This window comes from Mesoplodon bidens (assembly GCF_964165515.1).
Source record: "Mesoplodon bidens genome assembly, chromosome: 7".
In the NCBI taxonomy this organism is placed as follows: domain Eukaryota; kingdom Metazoa; phylum Chordata; class Mammalia; order Artiodactyla; family Ziphiidae; genus Mesoplodon; species Mesoplodon bidens.
Window position 1 is genome coordinate 58,975,068 of NC_138164.1, and position 23,804 is coordinate 58,998,871.

Sequence of the window (23,804 nt, forward strand, 5' to 3'; positions counted from 1 at the left end):
GGCGTCGCACGCAACAGCACGCTGGAGGACCCGGGAAAAGGAAGTGTGAGGGCCACTGGAAAGGGAGAAAGGGTGCCACAACTTCCGGACCCCGGCCCTCGGCTTGAGGGCGAAGGCAACTACAAATCCCTGCACCGCCCGCGGCCTTGGAACCCAGCCCCTGACGGACTACAGCTCCCGGTAGGCATAGCGGCAGCGCCTATGGCGCTCAGCTGGGACGTGGTGACATAGGTAGTTACCATGGAGTTGCTCTGAGTAACCCTGAGATAGTGGGACGCAGAGGCTGGAGGGGAAGCAACTGCGGGTGAGTTGGGCGGGAAAACAGGAAACCTGCTCTAGGGGACAAGAACTCTATGGAGAGGGGAGGGGCACACAGAAAGACTAAGAGCTTCCCTTCTCGGGGACCTGAGACCTCCGCCCCTTACCCCTTATCCCTTTTCGCAGTGAACAAGACACAAACCCATATGGGATAGACGGGCGCGGGGAGGGAAGGGAAGGCTGAGACACATACCCAGACAGATTTGGGGGTGCTTAAGAACCTCCCCCATCACAAAGATGGGACCCCCTAATACTACTGTCTCAAATCCCTGACACATCCTGGGAGATCTGAAACGCCTTCAGACGTGGGGTTGGTTTTCCTCTGGTCGACTGAGACCCTCTTCAAGACATGGGAGTAAGATTAGAGTAAATCACAGTCCCTAATTCTGGATTTGTAGGAAACTTTCTGGGGCTTGAAGTGCCCCTTTCCTTCCAAGCAGGAAGACCCCAGGGTAGAGCCTCCTTTTCAGAGAGTCAGAAGGATCTTCCCACACATACTTATTACGGGTCCTGTCCTTAAATTACCTCTTCTCCCTACACCTCCTCTGTGGTCTGCTTCTCCAAGTTCTGCAGTTAGAGCTTCACTCCTTTTACAGTCTTCATGACAGATCTGTTACAACTTACCCAGTGTCTTCATATCCAGTCTTTCTTTTGAGCTTGGTGAGTCCAAGGATATTTATCCCCATTTCACAGATTGGAAAACTGAAACCTAGAGAGGAGCAGTGACTTGCTGGAGGCCACACACCAAGTCAGTGACAGCTAGGACTAGACCCCTGTTTGCCAACTTCCAGCCAAGACTCTAGCTTGAGCCTACAGCCTCTCTAGCTTAAGGACTTGTTCAAAGTAGTAAGATAAACTGCCCCAGGGAAAAGAAACTTGTATGCCTACATTGAGTTATTTACATTTCAGCCTGAATGGGTTTCAGATCCTTCCTTGAAAGTTTAAATGGGGAAAGGGAACTAGAGAGACTAAAGACAATGGGAATCAAACAGACTTAACTAAACAAGAAGTGAACAGTCTTGCTAACACAGCACCCATGTCTGATGCTGCCATGATTAGTTAGCTTCTGGCTGGCTCCTAGCTGGCCCTGATTGGTCCACTTACTGTCTTAAAGCTCTCCCATGCTTGGTCCTAGGCCCACTTCCCACCTCACTCTAGATTCTCTTCTTGGATATTCTCATCCACATCCACAACTTCATTTACCACCTATATGCAGATGTACGGGAGTGTGTATCTCCAACCCCACCCAACCCTCATCTCCAAGCTCCAGATCTATATAACCAATTGCATCTTCAACATCTCCTTCAGGATATCTCAAAAACATCCAAACTCGACATGTTTGCAGCTGAACTCATAATCCCTATGTACTCCAAGCCTGAATTTCTTCCAGTGTTCTCACCTCTGTCTACCATTACAGAAGTCAAAAAAAACAAGCGTTATCTTTAATACCTCTTTCATTTCCCATCCATCATAAAATCCTGTCAGCTTTACTTCTAAATCTCTCTTCTCTAGTCATAACTACCATCACATCCTTCCTGCCTTCCCTCCGAGCCATTTTGCATACTGCAACCAGAGTAATCCTTCAAAATGCAAATCTGATATTGTTCACTTTCCCCACAATACCCCCAATTAAAAATACACCTTGGGATTCCTATTGCTCTTAGCATCAAGCAACATCTCAGCTTGGCTCCTACCCACCTCTCCAGCCTCCAGTCTAACCATACATTTCCCTTCCACTCTCCCTCCAGTTGTATGGCCTTCTTTAAGGTCTTCAAAATTTCCAAGTAACCACTTACCATAGAGCCTTTGCACATGCTGTTATTTCTTCCTGGAATGTTCATCTTTTCCCTCTGCCATAGTTAATTTGTACTTATCCTTCATATTTCTCTTGATCACTTTTTTTTTTTGGCCGAGCCACGTGGCATGTGGGATCTTAGTTCCCCCACCAAGGATGAACCCGCACGCCCCTGCATTGGAAGCACACAGTCTTAACCACTGGACCGCCAGGGAAGTCCCTCTCAATCACTTCTTTAGGACTATCTCCCCTGTCTAGAGCAGCTCAGATCCCTCAATTATAGCAACGTCGTGTCCCTCTCCTTTATAGTGTTATTCACTGTTGCAATGTTTAACATACTGTTAAGTACATACTACTCGCATCCACTGTCAGGATACAGCCATGAGAAAAACATGGCTTCTGCCCCGGTGGAGTTTATGTACACACAGATAGTAAGGAGATAATACTAGTGTTACAAGTGCTACCAAGGGGAAATATAGGGTGTTATGGGAGTCCAGAAGAGAAGTCACACGTCCAGACTTGGGCATGAGGGTAGGCTCCTCAGAAAAAAGGGAAACCGGAGCTAAGTCATTAAAAATTAGCAAGGCAAAAAGAAGAAGAAACTGTACTCCAAGCGGAGAAAGCTGGATGTGCAGAAGCCCAGAGGCAGGTGCAGGGAACTTACTCCAAGTAGTTGCATTTGGCTGGCCTGCAGAATTGGAGGTGAGGATAAGAGATGGGAGTAGAGAGATGGGCAGGAACCAGTTTGAATTTGGAGCCTACCTTTGGCACCTAGAAATATAACTTCCCAGAATACATTAGATTATGTGGAAGACTCTTCATGACGGTCTTTGGTTTTTCTTCCACCTGTAGCCCATAAACAGAAACCCTCACTAGGCCAGGCTGTTGAATCTCCTATCACATCTCTTCATCTGAATATTCCTCACAGCTTCCTGGGCCATCATGTTGCTATTTACCTGAGAGAGAGAAGGGACAGGCTATCAACAAATCAAATTCCAATTGTTAGCAATTTCCAAAAACAAAACTAATTTCCGTCATCAGCTTGGGATTGGTTAAATGAAGTTAAATTAAGTAAAGTTTTTTTATATAAATTTATTTATTTAATTTTTGGCTGCGTTGGTTCTTCGTTGCTGCACGAGGGCTTTTTCTAGTTGCGGCGAGTGGGGGCTACTCTTTGTTGTGGTGAGCGGGCTTCTCTTTGCGGTGGCTTCTCTGGTAGCAGAGCATGGGCCCCGGGCGCATGGGCTCAGTAGTTGTGGCACATGGGCTTAGTTGCTTCGCAGCATGTGGGATCTTCCCGGACCAGGGCTTGAACCCTTGTCCCCTGCATTGGCAGGCGGACTCTCAACCACTGCGCCACCAGGGAAGCCCTGCGTTGAGTCTTTGTTGCTGCGTGCAGGCTTTCTCTAGTTGTGGCGAGCGGGGGCTACTCTTCATTGGGGTGGGCGGGCTTCTCATTGTGGTGGCTTCTCTTGTTGCGGAGCACGGGCTCTAGGTGCATGGGCTTCAGTAGTTGTGGTTCACGGGCTCTAGAGTGCAGGCTCAGCAGTTGTGGCTCGCGGGCTCTAGAGGGCAGGCTCAGTAGTTGTGGCGCACAGGCATATTTGCTCCGCGGCATGTGGGACCTTCCCGGACCAGGGCTCGAACCCGTGTCCCCTGCATTGGCAGGCGGATTCTTTTTTCTTTTTTCTTCTGACTCCCAGGCCTTAACTTATTTTTTAAAATAGATCGTTATTGAAGTATAATTGCTTCACAATACTGTGTTAGATTCTGTTGCACAACAAAGCGAATCAGCCATATGCATACACATGTCCCCATATCCCTTCCCTCTTGAGCCTCCCTCCCATCCTCCCTATCCCAGCCCTCTAGGTTATCGCAAAGCACCAAACCTATTTCCCTGTGCTATGCTGCTGTTTCCCACCAGCCAACTGTCTTACATCCGGTAGTGTGTGTATGTCGATGCTACTCTCACTTCACCCCAGCTTCCCCCTCCCACTCCAAGTCCTCAAGTCCATGCTCTATGTCTGTGTCTTTACTCCTGCCCTGCAACTAGGTTCATCAGTACTTTTTCTTTTTTAGATTCCATATATATGTGTTAGCATACGGTATTTGTTTTTCTCTTTCTGACTTACTTCACTCTGTATGATAGACTCTAGGTCCATCCACCTCACTACAAATAACTCAATTTCGTTTCTTTTTATGGCTGAGTAATACTCCATTGTATATATGTGCCACAGGCAGGCGGATTCTTAACCACTGCATCACCGGGGGAGCCCAAGTAAAGTTAAAGTAGGGTACACACAAATTCTATGGTACACTCTGCAGCTATTAAAAAGGGTAAGAGTCTACAACAATTTGAAAAGAAAAAAATAGCTTTACAGAGGAACAGACAGTATTTGTTTATTTTAAAATATACATAATTTTGTTATATATGTCTTCTAGGAGGTTATATTCCCAAACTGTAAATCATGAGCGTTCTTGGAGAGTGAGATGGAGAGCCACACTTTTAGTTTTCACTTGATGTATCTCTCTATGTTGTTTGACTTTATTCAGCTATCACGTTAACTTTTAAAATTAAAAAAGAAAAACAGTGAATGATATTTCCAATCGGGAGAAGAAAAACTCCAAAACAGAGCAGGTATGCCCCTAACCCTGTCATTCATCAATTCAGTCAATGTAGACAAATGAGGAAGGCGCTAGGGTCTGACTAGCTCCTGGTCATGAGGCTGAACAGCAGCTGGGAAAGACTGACTCCAAAAACATAGCCACTGGAGCGAGTAAGGCAACCTCAAGGCTCATCAATTCTCCCCAGCAGTCAGGTTCACTATGTGACACCTTGAAGATATCATTCATTTATTCCTTCATTTCTTTCATTTCTCCATTTATCCATCAAGGCTTTAGTGAATACGCAGCTTGGTGCAGGGTAATGGTGGGAACAGAGAAAGAAGTCTGACTTCTTTCCCTGTCCTCAAGCTTACAGGGAGGGAACAGGAAGTAGGTTATAAAGAAATGAGTACAGAGAGTACAAATGGTTCAATTTATTGAACACCTGCTACAGGACATACAACAGCTCTCAAGACAGGGTTTGTCTCCAATTTACAGATAAGGAAACAGGCTGTGATGAAATTTTATTCAAAGTACAGTGGGGGCGTATACCAATTAGTTATTGTTGTGTAACAAACCATCCAAAAACATGGTGGCTTAAAACAGTAAACATTTATTATTGCTTCCAAGTCTCCGAGTCAGCCATGTGTTTCTTCTGGTCTTGGCAGGGCTCATTCATGTGTTTGCAATCACATGTGGGTTGGGTGACTCCTGATCTTGCCTTCGGGTAGGCTGGCTATAGGCTAATCTAGGACGGCCTCACCTGGGATCACTGGCTCTCTTTTTCACGTATCTCACCTACACGTTTCTCATATCCCTCCAGCAGGCTAACCATGTTCTCTCGGCACTGGCAAAGAGCACAGGGCAAGTCCTCTCTTTAAGCTTCTATTTGCTTCATGTTTACCAACATCCTGTTGGCCAAAGCAAGTTGCATGGCTGAACCCAGCATCAGAGTGGATGGAACTACAAAGTTAGAGGGCAAAAGAGATGGATACAGGGGAGACCATGACAGAGTTCATCAAGGGAATCAATCTGATACAGGGCACAATGATCAATTTTATCTGGAAAGAAAGTCTTCATCAAAGAGGGTATAGTAGAGCTGAGTGCTGAAACATGAAGTATTCACTAAGTAGGCAGCTGTTTCTTAGAACTGGATGCAGGCTGGTTTGCCACAATCAATAGCAACCCAGCAGGATTTCCTGTGCTCTTTACAGACAGGGTTCTATTATTTGTATCTTGGCTTCATTCCTTCTGGTCAAGCATAGGGCAGCAGGCGCTCAACAAATGTTTGAAGAATTGAATTAAATATCTTACTGTGAATGAGGTGTGGACTGAAATAGCTGAACCTCGGAGCCAATTGTTAGAAAGTGCAGCTTAGCATCAACACTCCCAAAACAGAAATCCTTGTATTTGGCAGTTTCTCATTCATTCCTCCCACAAACATTTCCTGAGTGCCTGCTGTAAGCCAGGTTCTGTGTTAGATGATGAATAAGACACAATACTAGCTCACAGCCTGGGCTGCTGTTTAAATGGAGAAGACTAATAACCCTTTCCAATGGGCAAATTTGTCCAGCTACTTGGGGCTCCATTTTATCTTTAATAAATAAATAAATTTACTTATGTATGTATTTATTTATGGCTGCATTGGGTCTTCGTTGTTGCACTCGGGCTTTCTTTAGTTGCATCGAGCAGGGGCTACTCTTTGTTGCAGTGCACGAGCTTCTCATTGTGGTGGCTTCTCTTGTTGCGGAGCACAGGCTCTAGGCGCGCGGGCTTCAGTAGTTGTGGCACACAGGCTCAGTAGTTGTGGCTCACGGGCTCTAGAGTGCAGGCTCAGTAGTTGTGGCGCACGGGCTTAGTTGCTCCGCAGCATGGGGGATCTTCCCAGACTAGGGCTCAAACCTGTGTCCCCTGCATCGGCAGGCAGATTCTTAACCACTGCACCACCAGGGAAGCCCCGGGGCTCTATTTTTAATACTAACTCATCCAGGAAAATGCTTCAGGAGCTGGTGCTACATAAAATCAGAAGTCCTTTGGAACTGCACTGAGGTTCTCTGATGGTCAAGATTAATGGTAAAAATCCACCCTTAAATGTTTTAAGCTAAAATCCATGTCCTGTTGTGCTGAACTCTGAGGTCCCAACTTGAGAAAAGTATCCAGTCTTGCTCAGAGGCATCAAACTTCTTGTGGGTTCTCAAGTGGGACGCGTCTAGGTGAGAAGCAAGCCAGCTTCCTCTATTTCTACAAAAGAATAATGTGTTCTTTGTTGTGTCTGTAGATTTGATATCCAAAGACTCAGGTCTCCCCAATCAACAACCCATGCCCATCAGGCCAGTCTCACACTTGACAGAGAATTCAGCTGTGAAGTGACTCAAGCCAGCACTTACCCAAAGCTCAGCTGAGACTGCTGCTTTTTGAGAGGAAGACATTCACTTTCCATTCCTCTAAACCTGTTAAAACTCTATCCTTCATATGTTAAGTCACCAAAAAAGGAATTTACCTAGACTGTGTTAAGCTTAAGCTGAATTATAAGCTATCAGGTCCATGGTTTTTTAAGAGGAATTCCATTTTAAGAACATTTATGAATTTCATAGTCTCTGGGTACAAACTGTTCGACTTGAACGAGGAGAACCACATATGCTAACGTTTCCACTTTTGCTTTAGCTGCCAGGAATTTCAGGGATAAATAGAGGTATAGTTTCCTAATTCCCTGGTTCCTCTCTCTCTCTTCCTTTATTCCGGCTTCTAATCTTTCTCTTCCATGTTTTCATTTTCTATATCTGTACTGTCCAGTATGGTAGCCTCTAGTCACAAGCAGCTGTTAAGCACTTGACAGGTAATTTGTCCCAGCTGGGATGTGCTGTTAAGTGTAAAGTATCTCAAATTTTAATATCAACTATATGTTGAATGATATTTTGGATATATTGTTAAATAAAATATATTATTAAACGTAACCTCACCTGTTTCTTTTGACTTTTCTACTAGAAAATTTTAAATTACATATGCAAAAAATATATATACACGTGGCTTGCATCTGTGATCATTGTATTTCTGTTGGACAGCTCTGTTCTGCAAATCATCCTGTTTTATGAGTATGTTATTACCGTAAAATACCTCAAATCCTTTTGGAAAGCAAGTGAAGTAGTACCTGCAGAGGAGGTGACAGCAGTGGATGAAGTGAGAAGGGAGGTTGACGGGGACATGTACTTGTCAGTCTATTTGTCTTCTGTTTGTGTCACGTACAAAACCCCTCGTAAAGTGCGTCAGCTCTCCTCTTCACAGGTGAGTGGTGTTCTCATGGCTCTGCCCAGTCGAAAAATTGTCGTGATAAGACAATTCACACCACATTGTAAATGACTGACAACACTGTGTTGACCCCTCTCGGGGGTATTTCCATTTTAACAGGGAACAATCCCTGAACCCAAAGGAATGAATTCCTAATGGTGGAGTTTCAGGCATCAGTGACAGGTGAGTGAGAGTGAGGCAGACTCTGGTTTCATGTGTATGTATGTTTATATATGTATGACTACATTCAGGACGTAGCTGAAAGTAGTGTCTTCAGATGAAAAGATAATGGGGCCGACAGACAAGGTGAGCAGAGAAGGTAGCAAATCCCCATCTGGGTCAGACTGCAAAGGGCTGTCAGACACCAGATCCAGTGTAGGCCCTCAGGGGTTTGTTAAGCAATAGAATAGCCCAGTTTATGTCACCAGAGGGTAGGTACCAAGACAGCCTTCATGGCAACTACTATGGAGTAGCAGAAAGGGCCTCAGAGTAGGATTCAGAAGACTAGGATTGCAGTCCACAGCTGACTTACTGGCTTAACTTTGGGCAAGTGCTTTCACCCTGGGGCCTCAGTTTCTTTGGAAAGTAGAAATGGGTATTATAACTATCAATTAACTCTAAGGGATGTGAAGGTGCTCAGAGAAGTAGGAAGTGCCCTACAAATGCAAGGAATCATGATTGTTAAAGTAGAAATGCAGCCATGCAAACCTGGAGTAGTGGAGGGTATATAGCAGGGGTGGAGAGCTATGAGGAAACCTGAGGGTCGAACACCAGTCCTTCTCTGTCCTCCCAGGCTGAACCCGGATTCCCAGGGCCCATGCTTCCACCTGACAAATGATGGCCTGAGCTATGAATAAACAGGACTATATGAACACTTCGGTGCAAGAGCCCCCTCTTGACTACTCCTTCCGAAGCATCCACGTGACCCAAGGTCAGCCCCCAGAGCACAGCATTCCACTCACCAGGGCAGCAGGATGGGTGTGGTCCCTAGGGAGAAGCCAGTCTTCTACTTAAAAGCCTAAAGAAATTCTTCCCATAAGCATATGGGATTTTTGTTGCTGTTATTTTGGGGAGAGTAGTGGGTAGGGAGGTGGGAGTGGAAGAGTTTGGCCTTTTTAAAAATTAGCAGCAAATCTGAAAGGACCCAGGGGGCTTTCAGGGTAACTGATGATCTTCAAAAGAAGCCAGGCTACAGCAAGATAGTCAGGTGGAAGAAAACTGGAGAGCCAGTCTATCAGCCAATAGTTTTACTCTCCATTTTTTACCTGGAGAGAAGAGACTAATGAAACGAAAACACAGGCTGGCTACAGAGTCTCAGCCAACAGGCAGAACCCACTCTCCTCTGTCTGAGCACACAAGCCTGTTCTGATCACTGGTAAAACATGCAAGGTCTTGTTATTAACAAGCTGGCATGTTTCCAGTCTAAATATTTATTGACAAATTTTATATTCATTCCAATCATATCCAAATTTATTCCATTATCACCCACACTTATTACAGGTCCCAGCACTGCCCACGCTCATGCCTATTTTATCATTCAGTGTGTTTGTAAATGGGCAGCTAGTACCTTTCAGGAGGGGACAGAGGGAGGCTCTCATCAAGATCATATTCTCAAGGGAACATGCCTCTTCCCAGGGAAGTTCTGCTGTCTTTGTCATCTGCTGTCATAAACACATCAGTACGTCTGCCTTCACAGAACATAGGTTGGCATCAACATAACCTAGACCCATTACCTGGCTTTGGTCGACTCTCTTAGGCAAGCAGCGGCCACCTTTAAGTTCAGGAAGCACGTGAATAGTTATCAAGGGTACTGGATACTACTTGGGTTTGGGTTTAGGGTACTTACTACTTGGGTTGACATCAGCTGCAACAGTAACTCCCATTTGTTCTCTCATAGCACACAGCCACTTGCCGTGATCCTCCTTTATTACGCACAGCATCACTTCTGATTGATGTAGCCCATGTTTCACAGGGTTTTAGCTGCAATAATGGCTACGTACAAGATAGGTGAGGTGACAGAGGAAGGAGAGAAGTATGGCTCCTACCTACCCTAAGAATTCCTAGCTCTGAGTGGGGAGTGTGGCTTAGCCCTCTGTGGTGTCCTCAGGAGAGGAGAGACAAGTTACTATGACCAAGGATAACTGCACAGCACAAAACATAATCTGCACAGATGCCCTGTCTTTCATTTAATAGTTAAATCTTGAGCACCCACTACTATTAAGCCTTCTATATATGTGTGTTTAGGTCTGTACACGTATGCCAGGCATAGTGCTCCTTGCTGAGTGGGGAAGGGAGAAGGAGAGGCACATCTAAGCCCCAAAAGGCCAGTCCCCTCAGGTTCCCCAGGGCATCTGGCGCACTTACTTAAAATTGGGGTTAGAGGACAGGGTAGAGTTTGGGGGTACCTGGTACACTATTTCCTGAATTAATCAATATATGGATCATAGAATCTGAAATGGCAGTGACTTTAGAAGGCATCCAGTCTACTACCTCCAACCCATAGTGCTCTAACTGCTCACAAACCCACAGTTAAGGGAGTCCCAAGCCACACACCTACCAGCCCTTCCATTACAGGGTGAGGAATGACACAGAAAGTTCTTCACATCAAACACGTGTTCTCTGGGGACACATGGGAAAAGCTGCATGGCAACCCTTCAGAGATATGAAGACAGAATTATGTTTTCCCCAGATTTTCCTGGGGCTAGACAACCCCTAGTTCTCTGGGTGTTGGTATCTGTGGTCCAATTTCCAGACCTGCCTTGGCCTACTCTGAACAGGGCAGCTTTGACAGATCCTCAGGCAATGCGGTGCCCCGATGGAGCTGGAGCAGAGCAGCCTGGACACCCTCCTCCACCCATGATAACAGCAACCCCGGGCAGCCTCAAGTTCTAGGCAATGCCATCCCCAGTGGCTCCTGCTGAGCTGGGGATCAGCCAATGCTTGCTGGCATTCCCCCAGCCTCATCAGACTGGAGGCTAGTCCCTAGGTGGGCTTATTTTGATCTTTTACTCATCTGTCTTTTCATTTCAGGGTTTGCAGTCAGGAGATGTGAGGCTGGGGGTCAGGATTAGGAGTTTATTCACGAGCTGGGGTACTCCACTCCATGACCCTCCTGCCACCTCCCCCCCACCCCTCAGGCCCCAGCTGTGGGTCTCCTCACTCCAGGACCAAGACAGAGAGCCACCTGGTGGATGCTGCCTGACCTGCAGCTGAGGAGAAGTTGTTCAAGCTGGGTGGGGGTGGAAGAGAAGTGTGTCCAGTAAGAGCTGAGGAGAGGGTGAAGACAAGCGGACCAGTTCAGAAAGTACTACTTCCTTTCTGGGAGGCAGCTTTAGACCAGTAACTAAAGGCATAGAGGCAACAGGAAACATTCTAGTCACCTCAGCCAGAGCTGGTGTATGGTTCTGACTCTGCCACTGACAGACTGTGAGCCTCCTGGTTCTCCCTGCCCTGCCCCGGTTCTTAACTTCTTTAATGGGTGCCTCTCCCCCCACCCTTGCTCTGCTTGAAGAATCTTATCTATTTCTCTAACTTGTATACACTCTATGCTAATGATTCTCAAGTCTATGTCTCCTTCATATCCAACTGCTTACTTGGCTTCTCGTCTTTCTAGTACAATAGGAACCTCAGACATGCCAAGGCCAAGCCTGAACTTATTTATTTATTTATCTTTCTGGCTGCGTTGGGTCTTAGTTGCGGCACGTGGGATCTTCATTGCAGCCTGTGGGATCTTTTCGTTGCAACACACGCGGCTCTTTGCTGCAGCGTGTGGGCTTCTCTCTAGTTGTGGCGTGCGGGTTTTTCCTCTCTCTAGCTGTGGCGTGCGGGCTCCAGAGCGTGTGGGCTCTGTAGTTTGCGGCACGTGGGCTCGTGGGCTCTCTAGTTGAGACACGCAGGCTCAGTAGTTTGTGGCGCGCAGGCTTAGTTGCCCTGAGGCATGTGGGAATCTTAGTTCCCAGACCAGGGATCAAACGCACGTCCCCTGCATTGGAAGGCAGATTCTTTACCACTGGACCACCAGGGAAGTCCCTCTTCTCCTCTTCTTAATCCTGTATCAGTTCATAGGACTGGCATCTCACCAGTCATCAAGAACACTGGGCAACACCCTTGAATTTTTTTTTTTTTTTTGACTGCGCCACACAGCATGTGGGATCTTAGTTCCCAGACCAGGGATCGAACCTGCGCCCCGTGTTCGAAGTGCAAAGCCTTAACCGCTGGACCGCCAGGGAAATCCCAACACCCTTGAATATTATTCTACCCTTGCATCTAGTCAACCATCAAGTCATGCTGTTTGTATGTCCCTCATCCTTGCTTAGATGACTGAAAGAGCCAAATTGGTCTTCCAGTCCCACCCACTCCCTACAATCCATGCTCCACACTAAACCTTCAGAGTGATCTTTCTGAATTGAGAGAGCTGTATCATCTCCTTTGCTTTCAACCCTCCAGTGGCTTCCCATCTTCTACAGGATAAAGTCTAAGATACTCAGCCTGGTTTTCAAGGCTCCGTGTCTCCTTTTCCCTCCTTGCCCCCTTGTGTAGTACGTGTATGTGTGCCCATGCTCTTCCATACCTCTGTGCCTTTGCTCTTGCTCTTCTCACCCTTTCCACCCTTCTTTGCCTGGTTAACATCACCTAACCCACTGAGATATCCAGCTCAGGCTTCACGTTCCCTGGGAAACTTCCCTAAGCTCCCAGACTGGGTTAGGAGACCTTTTTCCGTGCTTCCACAACTTAAATAGCATTTATTATAGTATATTGACCGTTTGTTTTCATCTTTCCCATCTGAGCTCCTCCGAGGCATAAACATCTGCTTCACCCCTGCTCTATTATTCATACAGAGCTTATCTCTCATTTTGTTCACCACTGTATATCCAGTATCTGGCACATAGCAGTTACTCAATACTAATGGAAGAGGGAGAGGACAGCAAGAGTGTGTGACACTGAAGTGAAGTCTATAGGCTCTACCAGTGGATAATTCTGGATTTTGTGCTTCAGCACCTTGGCTCAAGTCCAACACCTCTGCTTCTTGGTTTCCTCCTGTATAAAATCCGCCTCCCTCCAACTCCCACACAGGGGTGGTATACAGAGGACCCAATGATACAAGAGACCTGAGGGGAGCATGTGACCCAAACCAAGAGTTTGGGATGCGAAGTCTTTGACCCTTAATCCAAGCTCACTCTGACTGCTGGGGCCTGGGGAACAGTGCATACAGTCACACTAGACACAAGCATGGGATTCTGGCCCTGCCAGCTCCTCTAGCTACAAATCCTCCCAGTTCTGTTCCTTTGCCACCCCCCAGAGCCAGAAAAGCAAAGATGACATACCCAAAGTTCACTCTGTCTCCACAGACCTGTTAAGCGAGAAGCCACGGACAGGGCTACGACCACTAAGGCACACAAAGTCAGGGAAGTCAATGTCTCAGTCCCTGTGGCTGAAAAACAACGTCCTCAATGACCTGAGAGACTTCAATCACGTGGTTTCACAGCTTCTGGAGCATCCAGAGAATCTGGCCTGGATTGACCTGTCCTTCAACGACCTGACTTCCATTGACCCTGTGAGTCCAGAGGGTGGACCTGAAGCCACCTTGTCCAGCCCCCAGCCTCTCCACCTCCCACACATTATCAAGGAAGTAGTGAGGCAGCATGGTGCCCCGCAAAGCACATGGCTGTGGGCTCAGATAGATATAGGTTCAAATACTAGATTTGCCTCAGACTTTGTGACCTTGGACAAGCTCCTAACCTTTCAAAACCTCAGCCTTGCTGTCTGAAAAATGGGGATAATATGCCAGCATTATAAACATTCTGTGAGGATTAAATGAGAACATATGAAAAGCAACGGGCACATAGCAAGCCTTCACACAGGAGGCTGAAGTAAAATTGTAGCTTATTATTGGGCACCCACTGTGCTTTGTGCCAAGTTCTTTTGCAGAGGTAGGTACTAAAAGTACAGCAGTTACTTTCCATGAACTCAGGCTAAATTTTAAGAAACAAACAAAACTGGCCCCTTTTCATCCAGGATCTGTGTTAGACGGGAAGGGAGTTAGAGTATGACTTGGAAACTGTTCCCCAGGTGCACTGATCTCAATTTAACTACTATTTTAAAAGCTCTTATGTACCTAGCATGATGCTGTCCCCTGTCCCCTGCTGTGATAGAATCTTAGAACACCAAAGCTGGAATGGTCTTCAGTGAAGGGACAGCTAAGGCTCAAGGAGAAGCAGGAGAGCCCAGGCACCTGGCAAGTCAGTGGCAGTGATAGGACCCAGGCCCATACCTTCTGCCCCTCGGATCACAGTGCTCTGTCAGTGTGGTGCCCCTGTACCCCTTCAAAGGTAAATAAAAGTAGGTTGGAATCAATCTAGTACGGCTCTGGGGGTGACAAACTGTTCCCCAAGCTCTTCCTTCTCTGCCCACAGGTCAGTCCCGAGCACAGATACACGGCTCTGTCCAGTCTAGCTTCCAGTTTCCTTCCCCGACAGGTCCTGACAACTTTCTTCAACTTGAGTGTGCTCTATCTCCATGGCAACAGCATCCAGTGCCTTGGAGAGGTGAACAAGCTGGCTGTCCTCCCTCGGCTCCGCAGCCTGACACTCCATGGGAACCCCATAGAGAAAGAGACGGGGTATAGGTAAGTGCTCTGCCCTGGAGGTGGGCTCCAGCTGGGCTCCCATGAGAGAAAGGAGAAGGGTTAGGGTTAGAAACCTAACACCATCCTTCTGCTATGCTTGGACCGGGGAAGGGAGGAGAGGGCTTTAGGCATTTCTTGATGTCAGTCAGGATAAATTCAGTCTCCCCCACACTCTACTCAAGTCCCTCCATTCCTTGCAGTCAGAGGAGACAGAAGCAACTGGTGGAAGGGGAAAGGGGTTCTAGAAGGGGGCCTGGCCCCCAGCCCAAGTCTTCCCCACAGGCAATATGTGCTGTGCACCCTGCCCCGTATCACCACGTTCGACTTCAGTGGGGTCACCAAGGCAGACCGCACAACAGCTGAAGTGTGGAAACGCATGAACATCAAACCCAAGAAGGTCTGGATCAAGCACAACGCACTCTGAGGTTCCCGGGACCCCAGCAGTCCTAAAGGCCCAGGGATGGTCAGTTTGGTTTGACAATAAAAGATTTGAGCTGTTCAGCCTAAGTCTCTTATACCATGTAAAGATGCCCCCCAACTCAGGCAAGCGCCAGTAGCTCTGGTCTTACTTCACTGAAACAAGGAGGAAGTGGAAGGAAAGGCCTGCTGGCTTGGGACGCAGGAGACCTGGGCTGATTGCACGGCCTTGGGAAACTTATCTAACCTGTCTGGGCCCCTTTTCACTCTTCAGCTCAGATCTCCTAAGGTTAGAGTTGCTTCACAGAGCACCAAGGTTCTGTGGAGATGCCTCAGAGGCTTCCATGACAGGAGGCCAATAAGATGGGCTGTGACCTCTGAACCCCTCACTTCAATCAATCAGATGAGAGTAGTTCCACTGTCATGTTTACATGTCATGATTCTACTTAAGATTTTACTTGCTAAAAAGAATCTTCTGCTTGAAACTTATGTATCTGCTGACTCTGTACCAGGTGCTGTTGGTCTCCCTGCATACATCCACCCCCTCACCAGGCTTCTTGGTAATTCCACTGAGCCTGAGGCAATACCCACAACAGTGACAGCTGCCTCAGATTCAAGTTTGTTCAGCTTTGACAGTGTTTCCATCACTGGAGGAGGGACAAGCTGAGTCTAATCCAATCTGAGGTTAGTGCAGGCCAAGTCTCAGCTAAGACCTGGGAACCCTGAACCCTTATCTCCTTGATTCCTTTTAGTGCCCCTAGAAGATGCCCCCTCCCCCTCCTCTACCTCGCTGCTCACAGACTTGAGTAGCCAGAAGTAAGTAGTAGGGTGGTGGGCAGGACAGAGGGGCTGGAACCAGCACACAGATGGATACACTTCCTTTATCGAGGGTGACAAACCAAAACAAAACAAAAAAACCCAAACATGTAAAAACCCAGGGTGCTAGAAATACAAACTCAATTCGTTCAAATTCAAGCTCATCCAGACCCTGGTCACAAGCCCTCGTGAGGTGCGTGTGAGCACCAAGTCAGGGAGAGGGGGACAGGAGTGAGGCCGAGAAAGGGTGGGCAGGGGGTCCTAAGAGGCCCCCTAGTGATCACCTCACACCAGCACCTCCACCTTCCCAGTGACGGTGAAGACCTACCAGGCCCTGTCCCTGTGACCCCCACCACACCCCTGGCCAGGGCTTCGAAGGCCAGTCCCAAATGGTTCTACCCTCCCCTGTTCCATCCTCACTTGCTCAGGCTTCTCGCCTCACTCTTCTCCTCCTCCTCCACTTTCTTCTGTGATTAGTAGCAGGTTAGGATACTGTATAAGCCACAGTGAGGCTGGGGGCCAGGGGAGGCAGGGTGGAGACGGAGTGAAGAGAGGAGAAGAAGAGCTGTCCAGGGGCCCCTCTCTTCATGGAATCCCAAACTGTACAACCAGCTCCTCTTTTGCGTCCACACGGATCTGAGAAAGTGCACTGTAGGCATAAGCAGCTATCCTGGAGACCTGGGGCAGAGGGACCGGGAGAGAGGAACAGAGAGACAGGTGAGAAGGGAGACCCAGAAGCAGGGAGAGGGGATGGATGGCCAGCGAGGGGATGATGGGGGACAGGGAGCCAAAGAGAAAGGCAGGCATGGGAAAGACAGGAGGGAAGAACAAAGGGTAGCAAAAGAATGAAGGTTTAAGAGAGGGGACAGGGAGGAGAAAAAAAGTAAGAGTGAGGTGGGAGTGAGCAGGGCCCACAGGCTACCAGGCTCCCTAACTCCACTTCCCTACCTCCTCTGAGGCGGAGGGGCGAACCCTGGGCCTCGCTGCCACCCAGTGGGCAGGGGCGGGGCGAGGGGTGGCTCACCTGCTGCAAGTCGGCGAAGGGGACAGGCTCGCTGGCCAGCACTTGGTGAGGCTGGCTGGTGAGGGACGGCAGCGGCGGCAGCTTCTTCCAATGGGTCAGGCTGCTGCTCAGCACAGCCAGGCGGGTGCTGGCCAAGGGGGGGGGGGGACAGGCAGTCAGGCCACAGTCGGCCCAGCCAGCCCAGGCAAGCTTCACTTCCTCAGACCAGAGAAGCAGGTGACAGGAGCCTCAGCTCACCACAAACCCACTCCAGGCCGACCTCCTTTAGTCTCCATACCCTTGAGTGTCATGGGGCAAACTGGGTAAACAGGACCATCTACTGAGGCACCCAAGTGACTTGGGGCCACCCTCCAGGCCACACCCAAATGAGAAGCCAGGACTGGGGCCCAGGCTCCAAAGCTGGATCAGAGGGAGGGGAAGGGAGGGGCCCAAGTAGCCTGAGGGATCCAAGCCGGCCAGGGGCTCACCTGTACTGCCTTGCCCGGTCCATGTACTCGTGCTGCTCCATGCCCTGGGAGTCTGCAGCAGACACGTCGATGATGTTGCTTTGGGGAGAAGAGGCAGAGAGGACATAACAGGTGCTTCCGAGACGGACAAACAAGACTCACTGCCAGGTGCCAACTCCAAGGCTATCTGACACCAGTGTCCCTGCCTGTCCACGGGAGCAGGGCTGGGCCCAGAGGCACCTCTTCCCACTGATCTTGTCCCACCCCCCACGTCCTGGGCATGGCTCTCCATCCCAGTCTTTAATATGGATGAAGGAGGTCTGCCCCAGGCCCGGTCCTGTAATGCCCACCTGGCTGTCTTGGCGAGGATGGAGGAGAGCAGCGCCTGCTCATCGGTGCGAGCGGAAGGCAGGCTGTGATAGTTGGGCTCGGCTCCATTGAGGGCTTTGGTGGGTGGGCTGCTAGGGTCCAGCAGCAGCTTCCGCTCCTCTCGGTCCTAAGAGAGGCCATGGGGGGAGACATCAGCCCTGAGGCCCTTAGTCCAACCCACCTTTATTAGGCTCTCTTCTCAGCCCAGCTCTGACCTTTAAGCACCAAAAATAATTTTAATAGGAATATCCCAAGTGCCCAACTGTATGGAATGTTGGCTCTAAGACTCAGATCCTGCCTGCCCTTGGAAGCTAAGCTAAGCTGGTGGTCTAGGATGAATTAAAGTGGAACCAAGCAGTCTTAGAGGCCCTGAAAAGATGGACAGAGGCACAAGCAGGTATTTAGTAACAGCCCTGCAGCTTCAGAAAATGGTCCAGGGCTTCCCTGGTGGCGCAGTGCTTAAGAATCCGCCTGCCAATGCAGGGGACATGGGTTCGAGCCCTGGTCCGGGAAGATCCTACATGCCATGGAGCAACTAAGCCCGTGCGCCACAACTACTGAGCCTGCGCTCTAGAGCCTGTGAGCCACAACTACTGAGCCCCCATGCCACAACTACTGAATCCCACATGCCTAGAGTCTGTGCTCTGAAACGAGAAGCCACCACAATGAGAAGCCTGCGCGCAGCAATGAAGACCCAATGCAGCCAAAAATAAATAAAGAAAGAAATTTAAAAAAGAAGGAAAAAGAAAATGGTCCAACCCCCAGCAGAGAAAGGATATTGGAGACTGGAAGACAGAGGAGGTAGAAAATACCAAAACAGTGGGGTGTAGAGGACAAACTAATACAAGTCAGGAGCCCAAGAATGGCCCTCCTAATCCCCCAGACCAGATCCTCCCCAGCAAGGTTGTCTGCTCCCAGGATGGAGAGGCCCCGTGAGGCCAGACAAGGCCCTGGGCCCCAAGGAAAAGCAAGTCCAACCTCTCAATGGCCACTCCTCATATTATCTCAGGACAGGAGTCCCAGCTGCAAACTCTGGGTCCCACAGTCCGAGTGTCCCTTCTTTTTCTTTTCTCTTTTTTTAAATAAATTTATTTATTTTATCTTTGGCTGCGTTGGAGCTTCATTGCTGTGCACGGGCTTTCTCTAGTTGTGGCGAGTGGGGGCTACTCTTCGTTGTGGTGCATGGGCTTCTCATTACCATGGCTTCTCCTGTCACCGAGAATGGGCTCTAGGCGCGCGGGCTTCAGTAGTTGTGGCACGCAGGCTCAGTAGTTGTGGCTCGCAGGCTCTAGAGTGCAGGCTCAGTAGTTGTAGCACACGGGCTTAGTTGCTCCGCGGCATGTGGGGTGTTCCCGGACTAGGGCTCAAACCCGTGTCCCCTGCATTGGCAGGCGGATTCTTAACCACTGCGCCACCAGGGAAGCCCTTTTTTTAAAAAAATTATTTATTTATTTGGCTGCATTGGGTCTTAGTTGCAGCGTGCAGGATCTTTAGCTGTGGTATGTGGGAATCTAGTTCCCTGACCAGGGATCGAAACTGGGCCCCCTGCATTTGGAGCACGGAGCCTTAGCCAATGGACCACTAGGGAAATTCCCAAGCGTCCTCTTTTTTTAAAAATTTTTAAAAACATTTATTTATTTATTTTGGCTGCGCCAAGTCTCACTTCCGGCATGCGGACTCCTTAGGTGTTGCATGCAAACTCTTAGTTGCAGTGTGCATGCGGGATCTAGTTCCCTGATCAGGGATCGAACCCAGACCCCCTGCATTGGAAGCGCAGAGTCGTACCCACTGGACCACTAGGGAAGTCCCCAAGTGTCCCTTCTTGAGGGCAGGTCCCTTCTACTCTCAGGTGATCACTCTCCTCTCTTCCGATGCTCTTTGTGGGGGACTCCCAGAACCAAACTTGGTGCTCCCAGTGTATCCTTACCTGAAAAGTTGGAGTTGTTCCCTCCCTTGCCAAGCCACCACACCTCTGTGAATGTGGTTTCATTAGTTTCGGCAGCCCTGTTTCTGCTAGCCTATGCTAATCACCACAACCCCCAGAACTGACCTGGGACCAAACCAAGTCTCCCTGGTCCTGTATAATTTTATGTGTTATTTCACCTCATCTTGTTTTAGCCCCTTGTTCTTATCTACTGCAATCTTTCTGAATACAACCCTGCCTTGAGCCCATCAGCTACAAATCCCTGCTGGCTTTGTGTCAGCTGCAAATTGGATAAGTGGATACGCTGGGTATCTATCCAAAGCATAAAGAACAAGGGTACCCAGGACAAAACCAGAGACAAGGGTCCATCCTGGCTAATGCGGACACACCAGCCCTCAGTGCCAGACCACCGGACTCCTTAATGTTCCATTTCAGGCCTATCTCAGTTCCTACCAGACTTTCACACTTGCAGGCTCCCAGCTCCCCTGCCCACAACTCCACAACTCTCCTTACAGAGGACACTTCCTCCTACCCTGCTTGCCCTGCCCTAGGCAGGGCCAGCCTTTTGACATTACTCTTCTGTCTCAAGCCTAGGTTGCCCATGTCCCCAGTTCCCAACAGCATGAGACAGAAGCTATGGGCTTCTGCCTCATCGGCTCCCAACTCCTAGACACCCCGACCCCCTAAAACACAAGCTAAGTACTAAAAACAAGATGTTTGCCAAAGATTAAACTATCTCTAAGGAAAGCCAGCTCCATAATGAAGCCAGAGTTTGCTTCTTCTTATATGTCCATACTTTCCCCAGCCCCAATTCAGACAGATCCTCCTGCAGGATAAGGGGTTCTTCAAGAACAAGGTTGTTTTCCTGAGACCTAGACTCCTGGAAGAGGCCATGCTACCACAATTAGAGTGGACAAATAACATCACCCCATCCCCAAAAGGGTGACTGGAGCATGGGGGAGGTTATTCACACCAAGGTTTGTCCTGGAGTCAATGTCAACCTGGGAGTCAGGGCTTCACAGTCTACTCTAGCACAGACACGTATGTGGCCTATCACTAGCCACCTGGTCTGTGGGCACAGCTAGAAGACACAGCTCAGCCCAACGGATAAATACATGACTTGGCATCAAAATACCTTGCCTGTGGCCCTTCTCAGCTCTGTAACCTTGGCTAAATCACTTAGCCTCTCTGAAGTTTTTCTTCACATTTAAATAGACATAACTGGTACCTATATGACAGACATTTTGGCAAGAATCAAGTGGTTTAACTGTAAAAGGTCTTTGAAAACTGTAATATGTTATATATTTCTCTTTATTACTATAACAAAGGGTCCAATATGAGAGTGTGAGAGGGGCCTGCCCAAGACCCGTAAGAGGGGACAGTGAATGGTTTTGGCTTGTAGACCAGGTAGTAAGCAGACCTTCGCCACGTGAGGCCTCAAATCACCCAGGAATGATCAAGCACCATCTCTGGGGGTTAAAAACAGAAATGAAAGCCCATCAAGGGGAAGGTGGAGATTCAAGAACACCGCAATTCCAGCTAGAAGCTGGTATCCTTTCTCATAAAGAGTTAACCCTTGACTCATTCCCTTCAAGAGTCCATATTATGGTTTAAGGGACAATTTCGCATTAAACCATAGCTTTCCCAGTAGGCAGGGATATTGTCTCCTATTTCTAACAGGCTGGAGTGAAGTGTGAGGTACTGGCTGTATGGCATGCCTAACATAAGGCACAGAAATATAAGTGTATGTTCACTGGGCATTTGGAGGCTTAATGAGGCCCAGGGGCCACCCATCCCTCCCATACAAGTGACATTTTCCCCAGCTTAAGTCCTTGACCCAAAATAGATTCACATGAGTCACTGGGGAAAGACCTACTTCCCATTTAGCAGTGATATAGTCCGTTTCTGTGACCATCTACTCCACTGGACTGTGAGCTACTTGCTGAAACCTTTCTACAGTTTTTGTCTCTATATGTGTTGAAATGTACAATCTAGGCTTAGAGGTAACCAAAAAGGCAAGTGGCCAACAACTTGAGACTTCATCCTTGAAAAGGTCTTCCCCTCCTCAAAGGAGGTCAGGCAGGCAGGGCAAGGATTTAAGTGTGGCAGGAAATTAGAATACACCAAGGGGAAGAGACAGAATTTAAAACTGTACAGGCCTTCCCAGCCTAATCCTTTCTGCAAAAGGATCAGATCTACAGCCAAATTCCCAGGACAAACACCCTTCAAGCTAGAGGAACCCTGAGGCCCCAGGTAGGGACTGCACTGAGGCAGGCCAAACTGAGCTCCCCAGCCCACCTCTCCTTTCCCCACAATCTAGCCAAAGCTAAACCCGATTTGTTGCTTTCCAGCTTCCCACACGTCCTGATGTCCTCACTGTGTCTATTAAAATCTTCACTGATCAACTCAAATGACACCAACTTCCACAGGCCTTCTCTGACCCCAGATCAGCAGTGACCTTCCTTCTTCAACCCCAGGGATTCAGAGTATACACAGATTCCTGATTCATATCGGGACACTCTAACTCAGAGCCTCAGCTTACCCACTTCTACAATGGATTCACAAAGCCCGCTAATACAAAGCACAGAGAAGGAAGCTGGGAAGAAAGTGCTTCCCCGAGACCTAGGCTGAGGATCCTTGAAGTTGTAAAGGTCTGAAGGTAGGGAAAGATGGAAGGCGCGGGAGCGAGAGGGATAGGCGGCTGCCTGCACATCCCAACACAGGGGCTGTGCAGAACGAACTGGGGCTTTAAAAGGGGTAGCAGCCTGGCTCGGCGTCTCCTCTGTAATCTGTCCTCTCCGGGCCCCCGTACTCAGTGAGCCCTGAAGTCCGGCTGACCCTCTTCTGCAACCTTTTCTCTGGGCCCCATGCCCCAGGATCTCTGCCCTCACTCCCGAGCCCCGCCCGCGGCGGCCGCACCTGGTCCGAGTCCTCGTTCTCGCTGCTGTAGCAGCACCCCATGGCGGGGGTCGGGCCGGGCGCTCAGGCCGCGCCGAGGAGGGACGGCGTCCGTCAGGAGCCCTTCCGGTCACATGACCCGCGCCTGCATCCAGCAAATAACCACCGCCCCCGCGCCTACCCCTTCCCAGAGGAACTTAGCTGCCGCGGCTGCCGCCGGAACACCGGCTTCCGGTCCCGCCCCTACCGCGTGATCTTAGCCAACCAATGGGAAGGCACACGCTGCATGACAGGCCGTGAGACACGTGATGCAAGGAAAGGGAGGGGGCGGATCAGATGACTTCAGCCTCTTCCGGGTCTCAGCCGGAGACCTCCACTGACGGTTATAGAAGCCCACGTGTTAAGTGTATTATGTGTTCCCGTGGCCGCCAGGCTACCTTTGTGGGCCAGTGAGCGAATTTTTACCAACTGCCGTCATGAAATACTCTCCTAAATGCCTTTAGAGGGGCGAGTAGGATCCAGGCTCTATGCTCCAAGAGTACACACCAATAGGCCCAGTTGCCTGGTGCCAAGGCTGGGGACATACAGAGGGTGTGTCACCCAACCTGGACTGGGGATCTGAGACTTACTGGAAGAAGGGACCTTATACCTTCACAAACCGAAGGAGAGTGGAGCTCAATCCTGGTGGAGGAGATAGAGGCCACCTCAGTGATCTCCTTGCCCTCAGGCATTTCTCTTCAATCCTGCCTTTTTACAGCAGTCATAGTGATCTAACACACAAAGCTCACAATCAGTGCTCTTCTTAGAACCATCCCACATCTTCCCTTGGACTCAACACAAGTCCAAGTCTATCATGCAAGATCTTGCAGAGCCTGACATCCACTCCAAGCTCAGGGTAGTGGAGGAGGGGTTGGGGGAATGCCTCACCAACCACAGGGAAATACCTGTAGTCTCCTGATTGACTTTCTGGACTTTACACACATGGCCTGGCACACTGTCTCCCCACCTGGTCTGCCTGCCCAAAGTCCGTGTGTTCATGGAGCATGCTTCTAGTGCTCACAATTATATTCTCTGTTCCTGTATCAGTCTCTTCTAACAAAGGTGGAGCTCCAGGGGGACAGGGACAGGATCCGACTCTTCTCTGTGACTCAAGCCTTGGCACTTGCTTAGAATTTGGAATTACTGAGTAACTCACAACCTCCCCATCACCTTGGCTCACAGCATACCCTATGTCCTGAACCAAGGGATTGGAGGAGAGGTCACCAAACCCAGTAGCTTTATTA

The 23,804-nt window shown here is 49.0% G+C and overlaps 2 protein-coding genes across 7 annotated transcripts; one reads left to right on the forward strand and one right to left on the reverse strand.

Moving 5' to 3' along the window:
* The first annotated feature begins 10 nt into the window (after positions 1-10).
* Positions 11-15,809, forward strand: LRRC51 (leucine rich repeat containing 51). Of its 5 annotated transcripts, XM_081240976.1 has the most exons (7): positions 288-304; positions 8,123-8,185; positions 8,796-8,933; positions 13,351-13,556; positions 14,155-14,331; positions 14,479-14,627; positions 14,910-15,809. In XM_081240976.1, the coding sequence occupies exons 3-7, from the start codon at positions 8,852-8,854 to the stop codon at positions 15,049-15,051; spliced, it is 756 nt and encodes a 251-aa protein (XP_081097102.1). In that variant the 5' UTR covers positions 288-304; positions 8,123-8,185; positions 8,796-8,851; the 3' UTR covers positions 15,052-15,809. The 5 variants fall into 5 exon arrangements, with proteins under 5 accessions (XP_081097103.1, XP_081097104.1, XP_081097102.1 ...); XM_081240977.1 differs by lacking the exons at positions 288-304; positions 8,123-8,185 and adding an exon at positions 11-180; XM_081240978.1 differs by lacking the exons at positions 288-304; positions 8,123-8,185; positions 8,796-8,933 and adding an exon at positions 12-180.
* Positions 4,565-22,719, reverse strand: LAMTOR1 (late endosomal/lysosomal adaptor, MAPK and MTOR activator 1). Of its 2 annotated transcripts, none has more exons than XM_081240982.1 (5): positions 22,543-22,719; positions 17,681-17,826; positions 17,352-17,429; positions 16,885-17,011; positions 4,565-6,958 (listed from the first exon to the last, which is right to left on the reverse strand). In XM_081240982.1, the coding sequence occupies exons 1-5, from the start codon at positions 22,582-22,584 to the stop codon at positions 6,953-6,955; spliced, it is 399 nt and encodes a 132-aa protein (XP_081097108.1). In that variant the 5' UTR covers positions 22,585-22,719; the 3' UTR covers positions 4,565-6,952. The 2 variants fall into 2 exon arrangements, with proteins under 2 accessions (XP_081097108.1, XP_081097107.1); XM_081240981.1 differs by lacking the exon at positions 4,565-6,958 and adding an exon at positions 15,910-16,538 and having other exon boundaries at positions 22,543-22,717.
* Positions 22,720-23,804: the final 1,085 nt, after the last annotated feature.

Coding starts and splice junctions, on each gene's coding strand:
- LRRC51 (XM_081240977.1), top strand. CDS start 8,852: ATGAATAAACAGGACTATATGAACACTTCGGTGCAAGAGCCCCCTCTT. Junction 8,934..13,350: donor AAGCATCCACGTGACCCAAG/GTCAGCCCCCAG, acceptor CTGTCTCCACAG/ACCTGTTAAGCGAGAAGCCA. Junction 14,628..14,909: donor GAGAAAGAGACGGGGTATAG/GTAAGTGCTCTG, acceptor TCTTCCCCACAG/GCAATATGTGCTGTGCACCC.
- LAMTOR1 (XM_081240981.1), bottom strand. CDS start 22,584: ATGGGGTGCTGCTACAGCAGCGAGAACGAGGACTCGGACCAG. Junction 17,827..22,542: donor AGAACGAGGACTCGGACCAG/GTGCGGCCGCCG, acceptor GGCCTCTCTTAG/GACCGAGAGGAGCGGAAGCT. Junction 17,012..17,351: donor GACCGGGCAAGGCAGTACAG/GTGAGCCCCTGG, acceptor CCCCTTGGCCAG/CACCCGCCTGGCTGTGCTGA.